Raw genomic sequence first — 19,770 nt, 5'->3', positions numbered from 1 at the left:
AATTTCATTATTGCTCTTTTGATATATATTTAGTAATGAAGCAGATGCTACCCTTGCACAGTCTAGAAAAAACTTACATCATGTGGATGGTATACAAGGAGATGCATACTAAGCTCTACCGTGACATTCTGAAGTATTCAAAATCCTTCAAGCTCACAAAACAAAACATATTAAAATGCTCACCTAACCACAGATTACCACAATGGCTGCACTAGGTTTATTTTTCTCTACTAGTCCTGAAATACCAAGTACCTTTCTAACTTACAAATGTGCCCAGCACAAACAACAGAATACATAATTTCTCTGAACTGGATTCTTGTGATAGAAAGTGTAAGGGCACGACTTCTTCCTGTTAAACTGCATCAGCTAAATGCATAAACACATTTAAAAAAGGTTTCTCCTTAGAGTGAAGTGATGACTGAACATATATAGCATGTTTTCATGACGATCAGCAAAACATTCTTAGCTTTATAGCATCCACACTGTAAAAGGGCTAATTTTGCAGTCATCTTCTAAAGTCACAAAAATTTGCTGTGAATGAGGGCAGCGTCCCAGCTCTCAGCACATAAGACTGATGACATTTTTGCTAGATCTAGAAGCTAGAGGCAGAAAATTTTTAGTATGACAAGATGAGTTTGCAGAAGACTATGAGTGAGTAAAGACAAAGGAACTAAAAAGCAGAGCCAAGCACAACCATATGTTCTATTGCTAGAGCTCTTTAAAATATTACCTTCTTTCAACAGCCTGAATAAAGTCGCTGAATTCCCTAAATGGAGTTCCTTCACCCCATATTCCAAGACGGTTCATATATGCCATATTTCTTGGCTCAGATGCACCTAAGAGAAGAGCACAGTCTATACCAACGCCACTAAAAGCATACAGACAGCATTTCATGCAAACCAAGTAGCACATACCTGTGGCACTGGCATAAACAACTCTAGCTTTGGGAAGCTTATTCTGAAGTTCCAGCACAGCCAGACCTGTTTTTGTTGGTTTTGATGATCCAACAGGACACAAATTCTTAGCTTTATGACACTCATCAAATACAATCTGAGCCTTAATTAAGGAAAACAACTTTTTAAAGGTAATTGCTAGTGCCAGAGCACACACACAATCTATTACTGCCATAAATGATGCATAAAAATAACAGCAAAACACAAAGACTATCTTTCAAAATGTAAATTTAAATAACAATTCAACTACAATCAGCTGAACTCAAGATAAAGGATACAACTCCATCAAAGTCTTCACCACACCAATGAAGAAGTTGCTTTAATCTGGTTTTGTATTTACCACCAGATTGACTTTCACCAATAAGAGAAGAATAGGTGGCAAAAATGACACCCTTCTTCACACTCCCGTTATGCTTTGAAGAAATCTTTCCATATTTGAACTAAAAAAAAGACAAGAAAGTCACAGAAGTTATTCAAAATAGATCCCTCCTCAGATCTACCCACCATAGGATTAAGGCATGCTGGTGATCTCAGTCTTGAGGTTGTTTTCTTTAACCCTCCCCAGATCCCTAGGTAGATCTGATTTCAATGCATCACTTAGTTGTCAAAGTAAGTGACAGTTTCAAGACTGGTGAAATTTTAATTTCAAAGAGAAAGACGACTAACTTTAAAATGAACTTTAAGTTTAGATGTGATTTAAATTGTATTCTTTCTGCATTTTATATTAATGGGTAAGTGCACATAAAATGAGCACTGTGGATGGTAGGATTAAAAAAAGTCAAAATCTAGATTTAAGATGTATCTCAATTTCTGTAAAATATTCTACTCAGTAGAGTCAGTATTGACTTGAAGACTAGTATAAAAAACGTTTTCCAAGACTAATGCCTATCAAACAAGATCTAGACAGCAAGTTTATTAAAATTAGAACAGTATTGCTCTTAACACAGTTAGCATGCACAACTTGTCACCGAAGCGTACCTAAAGTTTTGCCTCAACCGTACATAGTAAAAAGTTTCCACACCTTGTTTAGTGAATGAACCAAAATGTTTTTTGCTCCAATATCTCTCAAGTCTCTTTCAGCATCATATTTCAGATCGTTTGACACGCTAAACCTGAAGATACAGAACAAAAACATACACTCCAAGTTACAGCAAAAGTTTAAAAAGCAGGTATTTAGAACATTTGTCTGAAGACAGATTACACTGAATTTAAATACTATAGTCGCTATACCATTTGCTCTAACAAATCCTGACACACTTACCAGACTGCTCTTTTTCTGCCTAACAAGTAATTTTCATAGATTATTCCAGCTATGGTCCGTCCTTTTCCTACACCAGCGCCATCACCTATCAAGAATCCAGCTCTGTCTCCATTAGGCAGGAATGTTTCATGTTGCTGTAGGAGAAAAAAAAGCTTGGATTTGTTCACAAGAACAAATGGATTATTAAAACAGATATGGATTATCAAAACGAACAAACGTGTGACATCTTACTAGATAAGCCCAGTTGTTCACTTAGCCAAATATTGTCTTTAACAGCATACAGAAGCTATAATTTAGGGAGATCACTTGAACTGACCACATATGGCCCATTCCTCTCACACTTCAATATCCAAAACTGCTGTAGAAAATATATCCCCATCTAGTTCTTTTAGTGTCCATGAACGGACCTGCTGTCCATGAGTTTTTCCAACTGTTCTTTTGAACCCACGCATCCATGTTTCCATAGCCTTTTGGGACAGCAAGCTCTGCACATTAGCTATCTTATGTACAAAGAAATATTCTTTTATAGTTTTGAGTCAAACTGCTCCCAGTTCCATCCAGCTCCCCTTCGCCTTCTTTTCACCCTCCCCTACAATTTGGTGAGCATTTCCATCTTCTGACACTTTACTGAAGAAGGTATAAGTCTTTCATGCTATCCCCCTCTATTTTTCCCTCATCTCAACCCAATAAGGTAGAGACGTTTTAAACTCTCTCACTGAGACAACTTCCTTCTATGATTATTTTAGTGGTCCTAGTTAGGATACCTTCCTCCCTGAAATGCAGGAACTAGAACCACACACAAAACACCAGATGTGGGACCACCAAGGATCCTGTACAGCAGTAAAACAACACTCAGTTTTGTTCTCAATTTCCATTCCTAGTGACACCTAACAGCCTCAGCTTTTCGGGCTGCTGCTAAAGCAGCATCTGTAGTTATTTCAGAGAAATAAAAACAAGGACTCAAGATTGCTTTCCCCGAATCTTATGATAGTTTGAAATCAATATTGCATAAAACACTTATACTATTCTTCCCAATATACACTAGCTCACATTCATCTACACCAAAACTTACCACCTTTTTACAAGATTCAGGCTTTCCTACATTTATTTTTATTCTCTATAAAATAGGCACGCACCTTCAGATAGCATTTTTTCCTCTAAAATTTTATATTTTTTTAAGGTCTACTAATGCCTAGCATACCTGAGCTGCATAAGTGATTGCTTCAAGTTGCAAAGCTGATAGCCAGCCACTATCAATTGTTTCTTCTGATATTGATGTCTGGTACCACACATCAGGAGGAGTTACGCTGGATAATGAGCTGGTTTCCACTACTGGATCAGGATGACGAAGACCGATTTTTACTGTTTGGGAAGGAGGAAAAAAGGAGAAGATGGGACTATCATAAAGAAGAGTTCTTGTTGTTATAACACAGGTTAATATATTTACCAAAGCAAATTACAGTTGTCCACTGCCAAAACTAAACTCGAAAACAACCACATTTCACAGTAATGATAAAACTTCAAAAACTGAGTGTCAAAGAAACTGCATCACATACGAAGAAACTTGGTCTGAATTTATGTAATTGCAAAATTTCACTTTTTCTCTTCTCCTGACCCTTCCCCCGTCTCCTTCCATTTCAGAGAAATGGAACATCTTTATGTATTTTGTATGCTTGAGAGAAATTGCTCTGAACTTTGTATGCCCCAAACACCACAGGCCTCAAGATTCCAGGATCACAAAAGCAGCATTTTTCTCACTATTTATATAGTGTTGGTTTTGAGCAATATGAGAGGAGGAAAGATTTAGAACAGACATGCTCTAATTGCTGACAGATCTCATCTGTGACAAGAAAAATTAACCACTTAGCTACAAACAGACAAAATAGTGTTCTTGCTTTGCCTTTGCAGTAGTATCAACTACGTAACTATGAAATAAGGCCTCCTAGCTTTTTTTTGTCATTATGATAAGAAGAGAGGAGAGGAGAAAAAAAAAGGGCAGATGGCAATTAACAGTTGGAAGATTCACCCAGTCAGACTTGTTTTACAAATCTAAACTATAACTTAGGAACAGTGTAGGAAGAATGTGCTTAGGGCATTTTCACACTAGAAGACTCAAAATGGATTCTTAAGTGCAGGAGTGACCACCTAATCCCTTTACATAATATAATTCTTACAAAATGTTTTAGCTTAGGTTAAAAGCTTAATTTTTGTTCATCACTTTTAGAATGTTCTTCACATTTTAGAAACAAACAGTTTCTATCCACAGATCTGTCCATCACTGGGCTAGGATTATTTAGGTGTGGCTTTCAAAACTGACTAAGTGTTGTAGAGGAAAAAACGGTAGACAAAAAACCCAAACATGAACAAAAGCAACCAAAAACAAGACCACAGATTCAGGTTCTTTTTATTTGCTTCAGATATTATAGTATTTTTGGCACATATGTTATTTACTCTTCTGTTACTATTCAGCTGCCAAAAGTATTTTAGTTTTATGATATTAAAAAAACACCTATGTCATACATTTTATTGGCATATACTCAGCATAAGTTTCTGCATGGCCCATTTCTTCTTCATCTTCTTCCTCAGGTTCCTCTTCCTCTTTTACTGCTGGCACTTTCTAAAATACAAATACCTGCATTAGTCAAACAGCATCTTGGTAATACTCCATATTCCAGAAACTAATCAGGGAAACAAAAGGAGCATGAATTTGAATATTTTAGCACGCACACTGGTTGAACCAGTGAGCAGCAGGGAAAGACTACAAAAGGAAGCATAATTCTCTTAGGTTTTGAACAGTTTTCAAAGACAAAATTCCACCCAACCCCATGAGAATCACAAAAAAGTCAGCAAACTTCATCTCTTTTACAAGAATCCAATGACAGTTGGCTAACACCTACAAGCCCCCCTTCAAGTACACCCATGAAATCTGCAGCAGTTTCTCATTCCTTAAGTAACTAGTAACTTCTCAGCTTAGTCAAATAGTCAGAACAGTCACTATAGTTATAAGTCATATTTTCTGAAATCCAATAGTTATTAGCCAAGTCTGCAGCAACATAGATAAGAACATAATGCATTTCTAGTAAATTAATCATTTGTACTTCTTACCATAGTAGGTGAGAAACTTCTCATTTTAATGTCATTTATCCATATTCTTGCAACCTCTTTTGTGGAAGCCTCTTTCTTTACTGCACCATTGCTTAGATCAGCTATAAAAAGAAAAGTTGCATTACACAGAAATTCCCTTGAAAAAACCTTAAATTAACAACCTTCTCCATTAATGAACTGGAAGAGGGTTTTTAGGACATTGAGTAGATTACTCAGTACTTCAAGAATACTATCAATATATTTATCAAAAAATATATTTATCAAAAAATCAAAAAAACACCTCTGAGAAAGCAAAGAGATAAAAAAAGCCACCACCAAATCGATACATCCTACTTAGAAACAGTTCAGATTGTGAGTTTTTGAGTTTAACAAACCAGAAACTCTGATGTTTCAAAAGAAATTAACTTACCTGTTCCGGTGGCATTTACCACCTTTGGAGAAACTACAATTACTTCTGTAAAAAAAATAAAATCATAATTTTGAACTCAATTGTTTTTAGAATCTACATAGGGATTCTATGTGAAATTTAAGCTTCCTGTCCTCAGCCAGATCTTGGAGCAAGTGGCAACAGGACTTTGTACCGAATTAAGATACATGTGCCCTTGCAGAAATGCGAGATATTGAAAAGGGCTCTCAAGCCTCCATGAGGTTGGAAGTGCATATATTAAACAACAAAATTGATCCTAAATCCAATTAGGACACTTGCACAAGACTGCTTAAAAGAGGTCACAAATTAATATTTTTAAAATTATAATTGCTATGTGCAAGTTTTTAATCAAGCCATGTTTCCTTCCATAACCTCTTCTGCCTTGAGATTTCAGCAAGTATTTGTCAAGGCCTTTAAGGATGACAAGAAAACCAGAAACACAGGTGTACAAATAAGACCAGAAATGCAGTTCTAGAGGCTGCATTTCCCCCACTACACACACTTAATACAAACTATCATTCAACTAATTTCTGTATTTGTGCCACTATAATAGTTACTAGATCTTGGTGATTATCTCCATGCTCAGGTGCTCTTGCCAGTCTTCAGTTAACACAAAGGGGTAAGCTGGAAGTTCTATAAGCTTCTCCTAGCTCTCCCTCTCTACTTCACTCCTCCGCTTTAGTGAACATTTCAACTTCCATATTTGTCAACCACTCTCAAACCAAAAGCCATGAAACAATGAGGATTTGTTTTCTTTCTGTCCTAATGGACAGCCTCATTTTGTGTAGTTTATCTGCATATGACACAAAACAGTTTATCTCCTACCCTACCTATAAAACAAGTAAGTTTTATCTGAGCAACAATGAAAATGAATTCCTAAGAAGTCTGCACGCCTTTCAGAAAAAAAACATTTCTATTGTTTTCAGGCTCAACTAGTCTGGTATTACTACTCTGCTATGTCAGAATAGCAGAGAAGAGACAAGAATTGGCATTTGTTTTTACAAAGCTTCCTGAACAAATGATAATTTAACAAGAAAACATGCAGATTTTCTCTGATATTAAGCAATTGATACATACATACACAAAAAAATAAGAAAAGATAAAAAAAGGTATTACAAAGTAAAGATCTGAAGTGCAGTAACAAAGTATTTGTAGGATTTAAATTAATACCATCTTTAAGCATTAACAAAGAAGCAAATTTTTAGACTCTGAAGTGTAAGAAAACAGTTATGATGTTGCCCATGAAATAGATAGGGGTTTTCTAGCTTCCTTCCAGAGGAAGGGGGAAAAAAACAAAAAAAAGCTATTCACCATGATATAATACTGACATGCACCCAAAAAAAAAAAAAAATCAGTTTGACAGATTATATGGGGTGAGGTGTGGGTGTGTGTGGAATTTTATGCAGTAGAATAGAATAAGATAACTTATCGTAAACTTAAGTGCTGTTACTTCAGTAATTTCACCAATTTCAAAAGCTTCAGTTTCAAAAGCCTTTTCAAAATGTGTTATATTGTATCACTTCACCATGACTCTTAATATTCAAGACCTGCAAAGAACTTCAGAAGAAACTCTCAGCTTTTGCCTGAAACCTTGTGTACTGCAAAGAATGTAAGAAAGCTCACTTGCTGCTGTTGCTACTGGCTGGGCAATATTAGGAGGTGGCTTCAATTTCATTAGTTCATTAAGACTATTGTTCTTTAGCAGATCTTTTAGCTGAATCTGGTCCTTGGAAGGTGCAGTGGTCAAGGCATTGCGTACTGCTGGTGCTGCAACAGAGGGTCGAGTTGTTGTGCTGGTCTGGATGATTTTTGCTACAGTGATAGTCTGCCTTGTAGTTGTAACAGGTGTGGTTTTTGTCATCACTATAGTAGTCCCCAAAGTTGGAAGCTGATTTATTTGATTCAGCACAAAGGTTGTGGTAGATGGTGGTTGCTAGAAAACAAAACAAAATTTCATAAGAACTGGAATTTTTAGACAGTACTAAAAAGCTTTTATTTGCCATTCAACTAGGAGTCATCAGCTTAAGAGACCTGTAATAATAATTGTCTTCACATGTCATTGAAGGTGCTAAAAATTATCTTTTAGTCCAACTTTGGGGCAGAAGGGTCTTTCAAAGCTTGCATTGACATCCTGCTACATGTATTTTTGTGCAATCTTCTTCTGAGGTAAGAAGGAGGAAATAAAAAGTAGGATGACGGATTCATCACCTAAACACAAAACTATTGTTCTATGGAAATCCTAACCTGTACAGAATTTCATACATACAAAACAGCTGCAGAACTGTCAGGGAAAATAACTCAGATTACTCAAAGCATGTATGAACCTCCTTTTTCAGACATTCCTCGCTACAACCACCTTACTGCAGATCTACTCCTCATTCTCATTTTGATTGTAACTATCACAAAATGGTTGAGGCTGGAGGGACTTTGGCTCTACTCCAGCCCAACATCCCTGCTCGAGCACCACCATAGTAGTATTCAGAATTCTCTGCAGCTATAAAAGGTGGTACAAAGTTAGCACATAGGATGCAAGTTCACATAGCTTTCACATTCCCAGAATACGCCTGCAGGGAAAACAGAAGGCACACTAGACCCTTCTAAATATTTTCTGTGTGTTCCTTGAGCTCTGCCACACAAATCACATCTACCCATGAGTTTGCTAAGCTTTCAGGGCTCTAACTTTAAGTAGTATTGAGATGATGGCAACAATCAGCATTTTACCGTCCTTTCTCCTTTGCTACATTTTGTTAACATGTACCCATATAGAGTCCTGCAGTGTCAGTTCTTACCCGAACATTTAATAAGGCTGGAGTTGACACAGTCTCTGGTTCTTGTTTCACGCCAGCTGTGGCCTCAGTTTCCAAGCCTAGTTCTAATGCACTAAGTGGCACTGACTGCAGAAGAAAAAAAAAATAAGCATCATCAGGCACTCTTCAGTAGGTTAAAAGTCTAAATATCCACCTACAAAAAGGACATAGTGAAGTTTAGTTGTGCTCATTAACAGAGGTTTCACTGAAAAGAGATCATCAACTGACTGGTTTCACATTCAAAGAAGTTTTACAACAGTTGAACGGTGAAAGTGTAACTTGTGATGTCACTGTTCGACATTCTGTTGTTCCTGTCTACATTTGAAACAGTTTGACATTCTCACAGATTGAATGCTGCCACAGAGATTATACATCAAGTGAAATGACTTTGTTTATTTTATAGAAAAGAAGCTAGACCTCAATGATATTAGAGCCTGTACGGATACATGACAGCATATGCTTATATTAAAAAGTGTGCTTTAGGTTACTTTATTTTTTTATATAAAAAGTTTAGTTAGTTTTAACTTATAAAAAACTTTTTAATAGAAAAACCCTACCAAATCATCGTCTAATCCCAGTACTAGGAAGAATGGAAAACAAAATACAACATTTTTGATGCATTTACTGAGGACCTCCCCTCATATAACAAGTATAAGCTCCTAAGTTTGAATAGTAACAGTTATGTTTTAACCTGCTGAACAGCTGGAGCTGGTGCTGGAGTTGCAAGAACCACGTCTGGAGAATCAATATCAAATAGATCATTTGGACTGATTCCACTCTCACTCAAAGCAGCAAGCAACAGATCTTGTCCTGGCTCCACCATCTCTAAAAAAATTAGACCATAAATAAAAGTTACATTGAGTTTTGGCTTATTTGGCGCGCACACATGCGCACACACTCACATTTGTGGTCCCCTTTCCTGAATTCAACAGCATTACAAAGCAATCATTTATACAGGTAGTTTCACTGTCTAGACTTGTCCTGGATCTTTTGTCAATTTGCAGATTTTTCTTTTCTTTTTTTTTTTTTTTTTTTTTTTTTTTAAATTCTCTCATTACATCTAGGCTAAAGGGGCAGAAAGAATGAAATAGCTTACTATACATAAAATATTACTATCATGTATTTAAAAAGATAATACTATTTCCTCTTCCATACTAAAACATAGTATATGGTCCATTCTCCCAGCAGGGAAAGTAATTTGACATAGTACTACGGAGAGGGGAAGAAAAAAAAAAAAGTGTTAAATGCAAGTCTGTATCACTTCAGCTGTTGTCCTTGCAGTCTAAAATTCACCTTTACAAGAAAATTTCTTTTCCTGTTTACCAACCTCCCTATACTATCTACTGGCAACAAGAAATCTAGACTTCAAAATTAACATCTATTCCAAGTCAGACACCTATTTTTCCCACAGCAGATGCATCTATTCATCAACTCCGAAACAACGTTCAACTACTTCCCTATTTTCACAGCTAAACAACATACAGCTGGGTGGTAAAACATCTTACATTTAGCAAAACAAGTAATTATTACAATAAAGCACCTGACACTTCATTCTTATTCCTCCTAATGTTATCTGTCCAATAATGGAGAGTTTCTTTTAGGAGATTAATATTGACATGGTGACACCACAACTGAAATAGCTGCCGTAAGGTTATGGGACCAAGTGAAGATTATTTTTAAGTGTGAACAGAGACTGCACATACACAGAACACTGATGCAACAAACAGCAATGAAGGGAACTGCTGTGTCAGAACCAGCCGTGCTTAAAAATAAATAAGAGGACACCCAAGGCGATCAGATCAACTACAAACCAATAGGGCCTTCAACCATTTCATCAGGTACAGAAGTAATTAAGAAACATAAATGTGCCTTACAGAATTAATTAACATAGCTGCCATTTCAAAGGCTATCACTTCCTATCAGTCTGCCTATTTAAGGATCCTGAATGGATCCTTAAAGATGGACACGAGAACAGACTACCACATTTTTCAGTGGGGTTGAGCCTCCATTCTCAAAAAGAGGGCAATATGACATCGACAATAAACATCTATGTAGTTGACATAAATACACGAAATAATTTCATTATTACATCAAAATATTGACAGTGACCATCATACATAATTTAGACACTTATGCCACTTTAATAATTAGAAAATGACATGAGAAGAAAAATTACGTCTGTAGATAAACTTCGATTCAAAATTTTATTGTTGGGAATCTCAGAGCAATCATTGTAAGTGAAACTCTGCACAGAGGGGGAGTTGACATTAGTTAATCCTCTCAGACTGGGGGTTCTCTGCAATGGTAACTTCGCAGTATTGAGCTAGAAAAAAAAAATAGGCACTGTTCTACATAGAGCAAACACCTCTGCAACACAGTGAAATAAAAATGTTTAAATGTACAGGGGAAAAGAGAATGCCAGTTATGCCATTATTTAGTCTACTCGCACAGTTTTGGTCAAATCATCTCTAAAACGAGGTAGGACTAGAACTCAAGATAAGAGGCTACACTCATTAGAGGCGAGGAAAGTCAGAAGTTAGGGCTGTTTGTTTAATACAGAACTAGGACAAAAAAAGAGAAAGAGATAGTCAAGATAATTTCTCGTCTACTTCAGTAATGCAAGAAGAACCTTCTATGAAATTGAGACTCAAAGCAAAATCGAGATTAGAAAAAGTCCTTATCTTCCCCAAACATCACAAAATCATGCCAAAAGCTATGAAGTCTGTTTGAAGTCAAGTTTAACATACACAGGACTACCTTAAACTCTCTCTCTTTAACCTTTAAAAACATGATGGCTTAGATGTCTTAAGCACAGACTCACTGACTTAAAAGCATTTCTGCAAGGAATATTTTGTTTCTTAACTGCTTGAAGTTTGCATTTGATTAGAAGATAAAAACTAAAATAGGAATTCCTACTCTTCCAGAATAAGTATATTCAATTTTAAGTCATCTGTCTCTTAGCAAAGCTGTCTTTACATAACACTACAGGGATTTAGCTGGAGTTTCTAACCCCAAGTTTTAAAAGTCTTAAAAATAAACGGTTGCCCTCTCACCCCCCCCCCCCAAAAGCTAAAAACAACTGTTCACTTGTCTGTCACTCAGTCTGGACAATGAAAGTTAGATTAGTGTCACTCATTTTGTTTCTATACACTAGGACAAAGCTGCATTGTTTCAAAAGAGAAAAAGGGGAATTCTGAAATTCTAGGAGTTTTACATTAAAATTAATACTTGCATCAATTTGGGGTTTTCATGAAGCTTCAAAAATAAAGTGCTTTTCTTCTCCCCTCCCTTACCTAGCTCACTTAAACAAGGAAATTAAATATGAAACATTAGAAGAGAAGCTGCATCTTGATAGCTTAATTTGGGTTTTGTGACATATGCTAGTCAAGTCTAAAACGTTATCAACCCAAAACAGTTCCATAATCTTACAAGGTAGGAGGCTTCTTAGTTAACACAAGCAAAAGCAACTTTATCAGGCTCTGCAGTGCAGCTTTGGCAATACTATATAAGGACCTGCTGGCCACATCTTAAAAAACTCAAAAGAAATTACTTATATACAAGAAAAAGTTGTGAATATTACAAGCTGTTCTCTAAGCATTTAACCAATGGAAGAACTGTTCCAAGCATGCAGAATCTTGCAGACAAGGTTGCCTATGTTTAGTCAGGCTGCCCAATGTCGCTGAGCAAGAATGAACCTGTTTTATAAATAAATATTTTTAGTTTAGTTTTAGTTTTTTAAAAATTAATTTCAGCAGTAATTGTGCACCAATTATTTTCTTTGTTTTAATGAAGAAAAATAGCACAACCTGCTGCCATCTTTAAAAGTGGCTATCATAACTTACTAAGCATTTTTGTAAGGTAGCACACTGCAAAAGAATAATGAGTTTGCTAAAAAGACAGTTTCATACTTCCATGCATTAGTTAAGCAATTGTCGATTTAAAGAAACAAGACCAGAATGCATGCTTAATATTATGACATGTATCCATGCCAACCTGGCTCATTCTTTTCTCCCCCCAACCTCCATTTTAGTTCTAGTGAAAAGGAGAAAGGGGTAAAAGAAGAAAAAAAAAAGAAAAAGATAACCAAAAAACACCTGTTTAAGCAGCCTGCTCTCCACCCTATTTTCTCCCAAGAAACATACCGCTAGAATCCTAACTCATAGCCAGGCTTTCAATTTCAGCATCTCTCAGCACGTTATAGCACCGCACACCTGAAGCACTTATTTATAAATTGCAGCAAACCGATAGTGCAGCTTAGACCAAACCAAGCATCGCACTAAGCCTAGTGCAGATACTGCCAAGACCACCAGAGAACCAGTGTCTTTAGCAGGACCCATCTGCAAGCTTCACTTTTAATGCCTGGCCTGAGACAACACAGTTAAGCAAATTTTGTCGTTCTTTTAATACACGGGCTTTTCCCGTTGGTTTTTGGAGGAACACAGATCACTTGAACTATACGATTGTGCACTATTATCAAAATTAATATTTCACAATCCAGCATGCAGCCCCTCACAACAGAAATGAAACAACAGCGAGCTCACAAACCCACAAGAGATCTCTGAATATCCAGGCGGGCTCTCCTCATTTCAAAGCTTTTGGCTGTGAAAGGCAACCCCAGTAACAGTAAACAAACAAAAACCACCCAATCCCTGCTGGTGCTTTCCAAACGACCATCCAAACAAGTAGTTAAAGGCTAATTATCGAACTTCACCATTCTTATATGCTTTAAGAGCAGATGTTAATATTCCATTTAAACGTACACAGTTGGAGGGTTGACTTTTGTGAAGAACTACTCCAATCCTGTAAAAATGACAACAGTTTTTAAACACTGCTTGTCTCTCTAAAGAGAGCTAGTAAGGTCACATGAAGTACAGCTTAGGACAGTACGGGTTTCAACTCCAGCTTAAAGCTGCAGTATGACTGTTCTATGAAAGTTATAGTAATCAGGATGCACAGTCTAGAAATGTGACATTTAGGAGTTTTAAAATGCTAACAGGCTAGATGACGTGATGACTTAGCTTGGAAAGTTTTTAGACTGCAAGGCTGGTGTTGCTGCTGACTTATTAGCTAGCAGCAAGCATTCGTTAAAAAGTAAAGACTCCCAAGACAGAATAACAGTAAGGAGTATCTCAAAAGACAAAATATTCTTTTCTGTATATATGCACATGTATACATTCCTCAACACTGGTCTTGGACTTAGTTCTGGTTGCACCTCAGAGCCAAAGAAACTCATCAACCACATCTGCTACCTACTTCAATAGTCTTTAAGTAGCTGCCAACCAGTCCTGACACCAAAGGACTTGTTCGAACATGGCAAAATCCTCAAATGTTATTTTTAAAGATCAAGATTGTGCAAATATAGCAAAACAGGGCAGTAAACAAGACATAGAAAAGCAACCTGAAAGCCATACTGCCACACAACTTTTACCATAGTACATTATTTGCTTTGTATAAAAAAAAATCACAGTTTTCATTTGTGGGAAGGCTTGCAAGACAACCACGTAGGTTCACTCAAATCATTTTTAATCCAGATACAACCTATGTACTTTAAAGCCAAACAATCTATCACCGGGTTAATTCTTAACCACAGAGCGAGTGAAACAAAAGTGAAGTTATTAGCATGAACAAACGACATAAGACTAAATTATGTCTTATGACCCAGCAAATCAGACTTAAAAAATAAGTGTTTAAACTATTACTCTGGTACCAGACACATTTAAACACGAACAGAGAAGGTGTTGCTGCAAGTACCTTGAAATTAGGCTGCAAATACCTTTAAACACACCACAGGAGTGGTCATTTACACCCCCTCAAAGGGAGCGTGGGATGCGGTCAGTTCCCAACACGAACGAGACAAGTTAAATAAGGCAGAGCCCCCCCCCCCCGCTCCCCCCGCCCCGCGCGGCCTCTCCCCGCTCGGCCACTCACCGGGGCGGCCTCGGGCCGGGCGCGGGGCCGGGGCTGCCCGCGGGCCCCCCGCAGCACGTGCCGCGCACATAAACTTCCGGGTTGGGGCTGCAGCGGCTGCGGAACCGTGTCCCAAGCGCCACTTTTGTTTTCGGCCCCCCGCGGATTTAGGGGCCCTTGAAGCGCATTGGGGGCCGCGGGAGGGCCAAGGGCCGCGGCCCCGGGCAAGGCGCAGGGCCGCCCGCGGCACAAAGGGGAGCGGCGGGGACGGCGCCGCGGCCCCGGTGCCATTTTGCCGGGGAGGAGGAGGATGGGGGCGGTCGGTCGGCGGGCCCCCCGCCGCGGCGCCGCCGGTTTCGTCAGCCGTTAGCGGCGCTTCCCCGCGGCGCGGGCGGAAGGGTTCGCGCGGCGGCCCCGCCGCCCCCGCAGCGCCGCGGGCGCAAAGTTTGCGCGAGCGGCGGCGGCTCCGCCGAGGCGGCGGCGCCCTCCCCCGCGCGCGCCGCTCCGGCCCAGCGGGGACCCGCGCCCGGTGCCCCCGCCCGGCGGGGAGCTCCGTGCCGGCCGCCCCGCCGCTTCCACCCGCGGCGCGAGGCCGCCGCCCGGTGCGCGGCGCTGAGGGAAGGGACCCCCCGGGGCAGCCGCGGCCGCGCGGGGCCCGCCGCACGGCGGCGGCAAGGCCCGCGAGCGGAGCGGGACTCACTCTCTCTGGCGCTCGATCCCGCCGCGGCCGCTCCGGAAAGTCTCCGCCACCGGCCCCGCCGCCCGCCGCTTTCTAACTCACCGCCGCCATCTTTGCCCTCCCTCCCCTCTCACAGGGGAGGGGGGAGGGGAGAACGGGAGGGGGGCAGGGGGCCGGGCCCAGCCACCGCGCTGCGCCACGTGACCTCGCCCACCCCCACGTGACGCCAACCACCGCCCGCCGCTGGCGCGCGCCTCGCGACACGTGACCACGCGCGCACCCGTCTCCCCCGCGCGCGCGCCCGCCTTGCGTCACGTGCCCCGCCGCTCTCGCGCCCCTCCCCCCTCTACCGCCGGTGCTCGTTACCGAACGCTTCTTCCCCCTCCCCTCTCCCTCCGCCGCCACGTGACTTGCCGCTCCGCTGCCCCCCTCCTGCCCCCGCGGCAGGGCAGAGGGAGGGAGCTCCGCAAGAAGCCGCCGGGGGCGGCTCCCAAGCGTCCTCCCGCCGCGCCGTGCCCGCGCGCCAGGCCCGCCCCGCGGCGGCGGCCGCAGCCGAGCATGGCGGTCCGAGCCCGGTTCCCGGTGGGCGGGTGGGTGGGGGAGGGGAGCACGGAGGCGAACCGCTGCAAGCGGTCACGTGATCCCAGGCTCCCCTAAGATGGCGGCTGCCGCGAGTGCGAGGCGCGGCACTCTCGCGAGATCTGCTTGCTGCGGGGCATCATGGGGGCCGGTGGGGCAGGAAAAAGGGGACCTGAGACGGCCGTGACGCGCGGGGGGAAGCTCTGCGCATGCGCGTTCTCGGCAGGGGGAGGAGCGCTGCGCATGCGCGTTCTGGGGGCGGGGGAGGAGCGTTGCTCATGCGCGTTCTCGAGGCCGGGGGAGCGGTGCGCATGCGCGTTCTCGAGGCGGGCGGGGGGGGGGCGTTGCGCATGCGCGCTACTGGTGCCCTGTCAGCGCCAAGGGGCGCCGCCCGCCGTTGGGCCCCGGCCGCCTCCTGGGCCGCCGGCCTGGGGAGGAATGTGGCGGTTCCCGCCTTGCCCTGCCTGTGTTCTCGTCAGGGAACGCTCCTCTCTGCAGGCTGCTGCGTGGGTTACGTACCGTCCGTGTCAGCCGTCCTGTGGAGCTGGGCTCTGGATACGGCCCTGTGTGAAACGTGCGGTGGGGCCTTGTGTGCCTTGTTCGGGCCGCCCGTTCCTCAGTCCCGCGGCTCTTGTCGGTGTTTCCCTCACGGGAGCTTCCCTGAGTCTCCGAGGAGAAGGAAGCGGGACGCAGGCGCCATGCTGAGGGCCATGCCTGGTGCCCAGCCCGGCACTGCCTCACCCTGGCACATTGGTTTTCCCTTTAAATTTGTTTACAGGCTGCTTCTGTGAAATGTTCTGCTGCAAAGAACTAACCAAGCTTGAAAATCAGATGGCTACTTAGGCCAGTCTTACATGCGCAGAGGGATCTTGATCGCTCAGGCCCTTAAACTGACAATAACGATATGTTTTCCTGATTGTGTAAGAATACATTTTTTTTAAAAAATGACTTTAATATACATATAAAGCATCCAGCCCAAATAACGATGTGTGGACAGTCTCATGAAATGCATTTGAAATATTCAGAGGCACTCTCAATATACAAATTCAACAAGGATTAAAATAACACGTTAAAAAATTAATCAAGTATCGACTAACCTATTTAAAGATGGGAAAATGTTACTTAGATTGATTTATCTCAGATTCATCAGCGATGCTTCAGACATTAAATGTAAAAAAGAAAAAAAAAGGATAACAGTTCAGTCAGAGATGAGAACAGTTCCAATGGCAGCTACAACCTGACTGTTGACTTCTAAGTACTTCAAATAAAAGCCCGGTGAAGTACAATTCCAGTGCAACAGATCTGACATGAAGTGCATCTATGTAGATACTTACAATCATTGCAGGAAAATGGCATTTCCAGTGTCTGGAATTGAACGGACAAGTTACCTGTCAGGCCTACAAGCAAAAGTCATGGTTGTCTTTGACTGGGAGAGGTGAGTAGTCCCATCAATGGCAATGGTGCTTCTTACTTATATAAAATTAATAAATACAGAATTATTCACAGGACAGTCTTTTACAGGACTGTTGCATCTCTATCTCACTAAATACTGTGTTTGGTCAGAGATGCTCCTTTTACCATCTGTGGATACCAGTGTGATTGTAATCATATTTATATGTTATAATCTTGTAAACTTAGGTATATATGCTATTTTATTTCTCTATAATTTATTTCTCTGTAATTTTGTAAGATAATACATTAATTTTAGCTTCAGAAGTTACCTGTGGGGTACCATTTTTACTTGCTGTCTAATGGAGAGTTATAGTGGTGGAAACAAATGTGTTATCAGCATTTATTTTCAATGGAATACTTTTTATAGGTTTTGTGGGTTTTTTTTTCACTGAAAATATGACACGTGCAATATGTTGTGAAGAAGCTGAACTTTTGAATCCAAATGCAAATAGTCTTTAAGAATCAGATTTGTTTTTTATCTGGGCAAAGATTTAGAACCAGAGATTGACCCTGAAGATTTCCTTTCCTTCTGTGCAAATTTGGTGCCTTGTTCTTTATTTCCCCCCCCCCTTCCCCCACAAGCCACTTTCCAGCTTCAGTGCGCGAGTGCTCCGAGGGACGGAGCTTTTGCGGTGCTCCGGGAGCTGATATTTAGGTCACTGGGTTTTGTGGCTGGCGCTGGTGGGAGTCACATTGCTCCCCTTGAGCCCAGCAGCTTCCGTGGGCCTGAGCCCAGCCTGAGTCATGGTGACGGTGATGGTGATGGGTGGCAGCTGCCGCAGGCGCCTCCGCGTTTGCTCCGGGCCAGTGTGTGGGAACATCCCAACGTCTCCCTGCTCCGGCTGCTCAGGCAGAGCTCCCTCCGAGAGCTTGTGCTGGGAGACCCAGCTCATTTTGTTAATTCATGCTGTGACCGCAGCATGCCGATAGCTGAGGCTGGTTAAAGATGACAGTTTTCTTTGTTGCTCTAGTAATGACAATTATTAAGCGAACTTTGCCCTCTAGTGGCTCCCTGCTCATATACATAGGCTTTGTGCTGTTTATTTTACGCATGTTGACTCTCTTCAAGCCAAAAAAGAACTGAGCAGAACCCCAGCAGAGATATTCCCAGAGCATTCCCGGGACATTGGAAGAGTCATTCTCAATTGCTGCAGAGAGGAAATAATAATTTGTGAAGATTTTCTTTCCCAGGGTGAATTGTGTGTGTTATCTTAACTATGTTAAAAGAACAGCATGAATCTGGGTCAGGTAGCAAGAGCAGTCCAGCTGCATGCTGTGGGCTCCAGTGCTGGTCTGGAGGGTTTGATTCACCCACCTTAATAGAGTTCATGGACTTAGTCACAACTGAGTTCAGGGACTTAGTCACAACTGAGTTCAGGGACTTAGTCACGACTGGTGTCAGCTGGCTGCACGCTTGAGTTTTACGCCAAACCCTGGTGGATGCTAAATGCATTTGGGTTGTCTTTCTGTGAAAAGCACGTGCCTTGTTAATGAAGACGCAGACATAAGAAATGATAGTGAGGAGGTAGATTTTTTAAAATATTTTCTCAAGGAATCTATTTGCCCTACTATGCTACTGCATTCCCAATAGCACTGGGAACACATCACCTACATCCTCACTGCCTGAGGGGCAGTCAGTGGGGAATCAGGCCATCCTTCACGGGCATTTCTATTCCTCCTGACCTTGACTGTTTTTATTCTGTCCTGGTCATTCTAAATGGGGTGGTTTGCAGTTGTCAGCTCCCCAAACTGGCTGTTCATGCAGCTGTATGAATGCCTGGGAGACAACAGCAGCTTGTGCCTCCAGATGAACCTCTCTGGAGAGGCCACCTCCGCTCGCATTACCGTTAGGGCCATTAACTTCCATGTGAAACCGTAGCCTCACCTATGGTTAGTGCTGGTTGAGCCTTAAATGTGCTAATTACACAGACTGATTGTATGTTGTGGCCCAATATAAGCTTTACTTGATAGGGAGCACCGAAGAGGTGATGCATGATAGTTCCCGAATTCCCATAATGACCTCAGCTAACGTATATCCCATTGACCGTTGTGCCATCCCAGCTCCCTGCACCTTGGTCATTTCCCGAGTTTGAAGTATATGTAGCGGCCCTACCGCGATGTGCAAGGAGGGCTTTGATGCTGAAGCTGTTCCGAGCTTTGCTGGTGCCGGGGAGAGCTTTGTGTTTTATTGTCACGATCTGACATCTCCCGCGCCCGCGGGCCGGGAGCGCGCGCCGTCCCCTACCCACGTGGCGAGCCCTGCCGGCCCAGGGCGTTCCCTCCCGCGCCACCAATCAGCGCGCCCGTTGCCCTTTGCACGGGCCAATCAGCGGCCGGCGAACGCACATTTAAACACCGTTCCCGGGAGCCGCGACGCCCTCTCCGTGTGTCAAGGAGAGGGCGGGAGTGCTTGCCCGCGCGCCAATCAGCGGCGTGGGCGGCGTTACGGGCACCGCGATAAGCCAATGGGCGGCGGTGGCGGCGAGCGCGCTGTCTCTCGGCGGAGCAGTTGGTTGCGGCGGGGGAGCGCGGCGGGGAGGCGGCCAGGGGGGCCCCGGGCAGCCCCTTCGAGCCGCCGCCATGGCGAAAGGTGCGCGGGG

At 42.5% G+C, this 19,770-nt stretch overlaps 2 protein-coding genes across 3 annotated transcripts in view; one reads left to right on the top strand and one right to left on the bottom strand.

Annotated features, from left to right (window-relative positions):
- SBNO1 (strawberry notch homolog 1) overlaps window positions 1–15,255 on the bottom strand; it is a 30,522-nt gene extending 15,267 nt beyond the window's left edge. Inside the window, exons 1-12 of one of the 2 annotated variants that reach the window (XM_026037673.1) lie at window positions 15,161–15,255; window positions 9,245–9,378; window positions 8,536–8,640; window positions 7,370–7,679; window positions 5,320–5,420; window positions 4,735–4,831; window positions 3,416–3,576; window positions 2,215–2,348; window positions 1,975–2,065; window positions 1,232–1,393; window positions 915–1,050; window positions 731–836 (exon numbers count right to left, since the gene is read on the bottom strand). In XM_026037673.1, coding sequence (XP_025893458.1) covers window positions 731–836; window positions 915–1,050; window positions 1,232–1,393; window positions 1,975–2,065; window positions 2,215–2,348; window positions 3,416–3,576; window positions 4,735–4,831; window positions 5,320–5,420; window positions 7,370–7,679; window positions 8,536–8,640; window positions 9,245–9,376 — 1,535 coding nt within the window. In that variant the 5' untranslated portion in view covers window positions 9,377–9,378; window positions 15,161–15,255. Of the gene's footprint in view, window positions 1–730; window positions 837–914; window positions 1,051–1,231; window positions 1,394–1,974; window positions 2,066–2,214; window positions 2,349–3,415; window positions 3,577–4,734; window positions 4,832–5,319; window positions 5,421–7,369; window positions 7,680–8,535; window positions 8,641–9,244; window positions 9,379–14,481; window positions 14,488–15,160 lie in introns of those variants that run through there. The other variant, XM_026037674.1, reaches the window with a different exon arrangement.
- A 4,495-nt stretch (window positions 15,256–19,750) lies between these two features.
- KMT5A (lysine methyltransferase 5A) overlaps window positions 19,751–19,770 on the top strand; it is an 8,566-nt gene continuing 8,546 nt past the window's right edge. Inside the window, exon 1 of the mRNA XM_026037484.1 lies at window positions 19,751–19,760. Within this exon, the coding sequence (XP_025893269.1) occupies window positions 19,751–19,760 (10 nt within the window). The remainder of the gene's footprint in view (window positions 19,761–19,770) is intronic.

Source organism: Nothoprocta perdicaria, unplaced genomic scaffold, assembly GCF_003342845.1.
Source record: "Nothoprocta perdicaria isolate Ctin4 unplaced genomic scaffold, notPer1 scaffold_2, whole genome shotgun sequence".
In the NCBI taxonomy this organism is placed as follows: Eukaryota; Metazoa; Chordata; class Aves; order Tinamiformes; family Tinamidae; genus Nothoprocta; species Nothoprocta perdicaria.
This window is presented reverse-complemented; position numbering and strand designations above follow the sequence as displayed.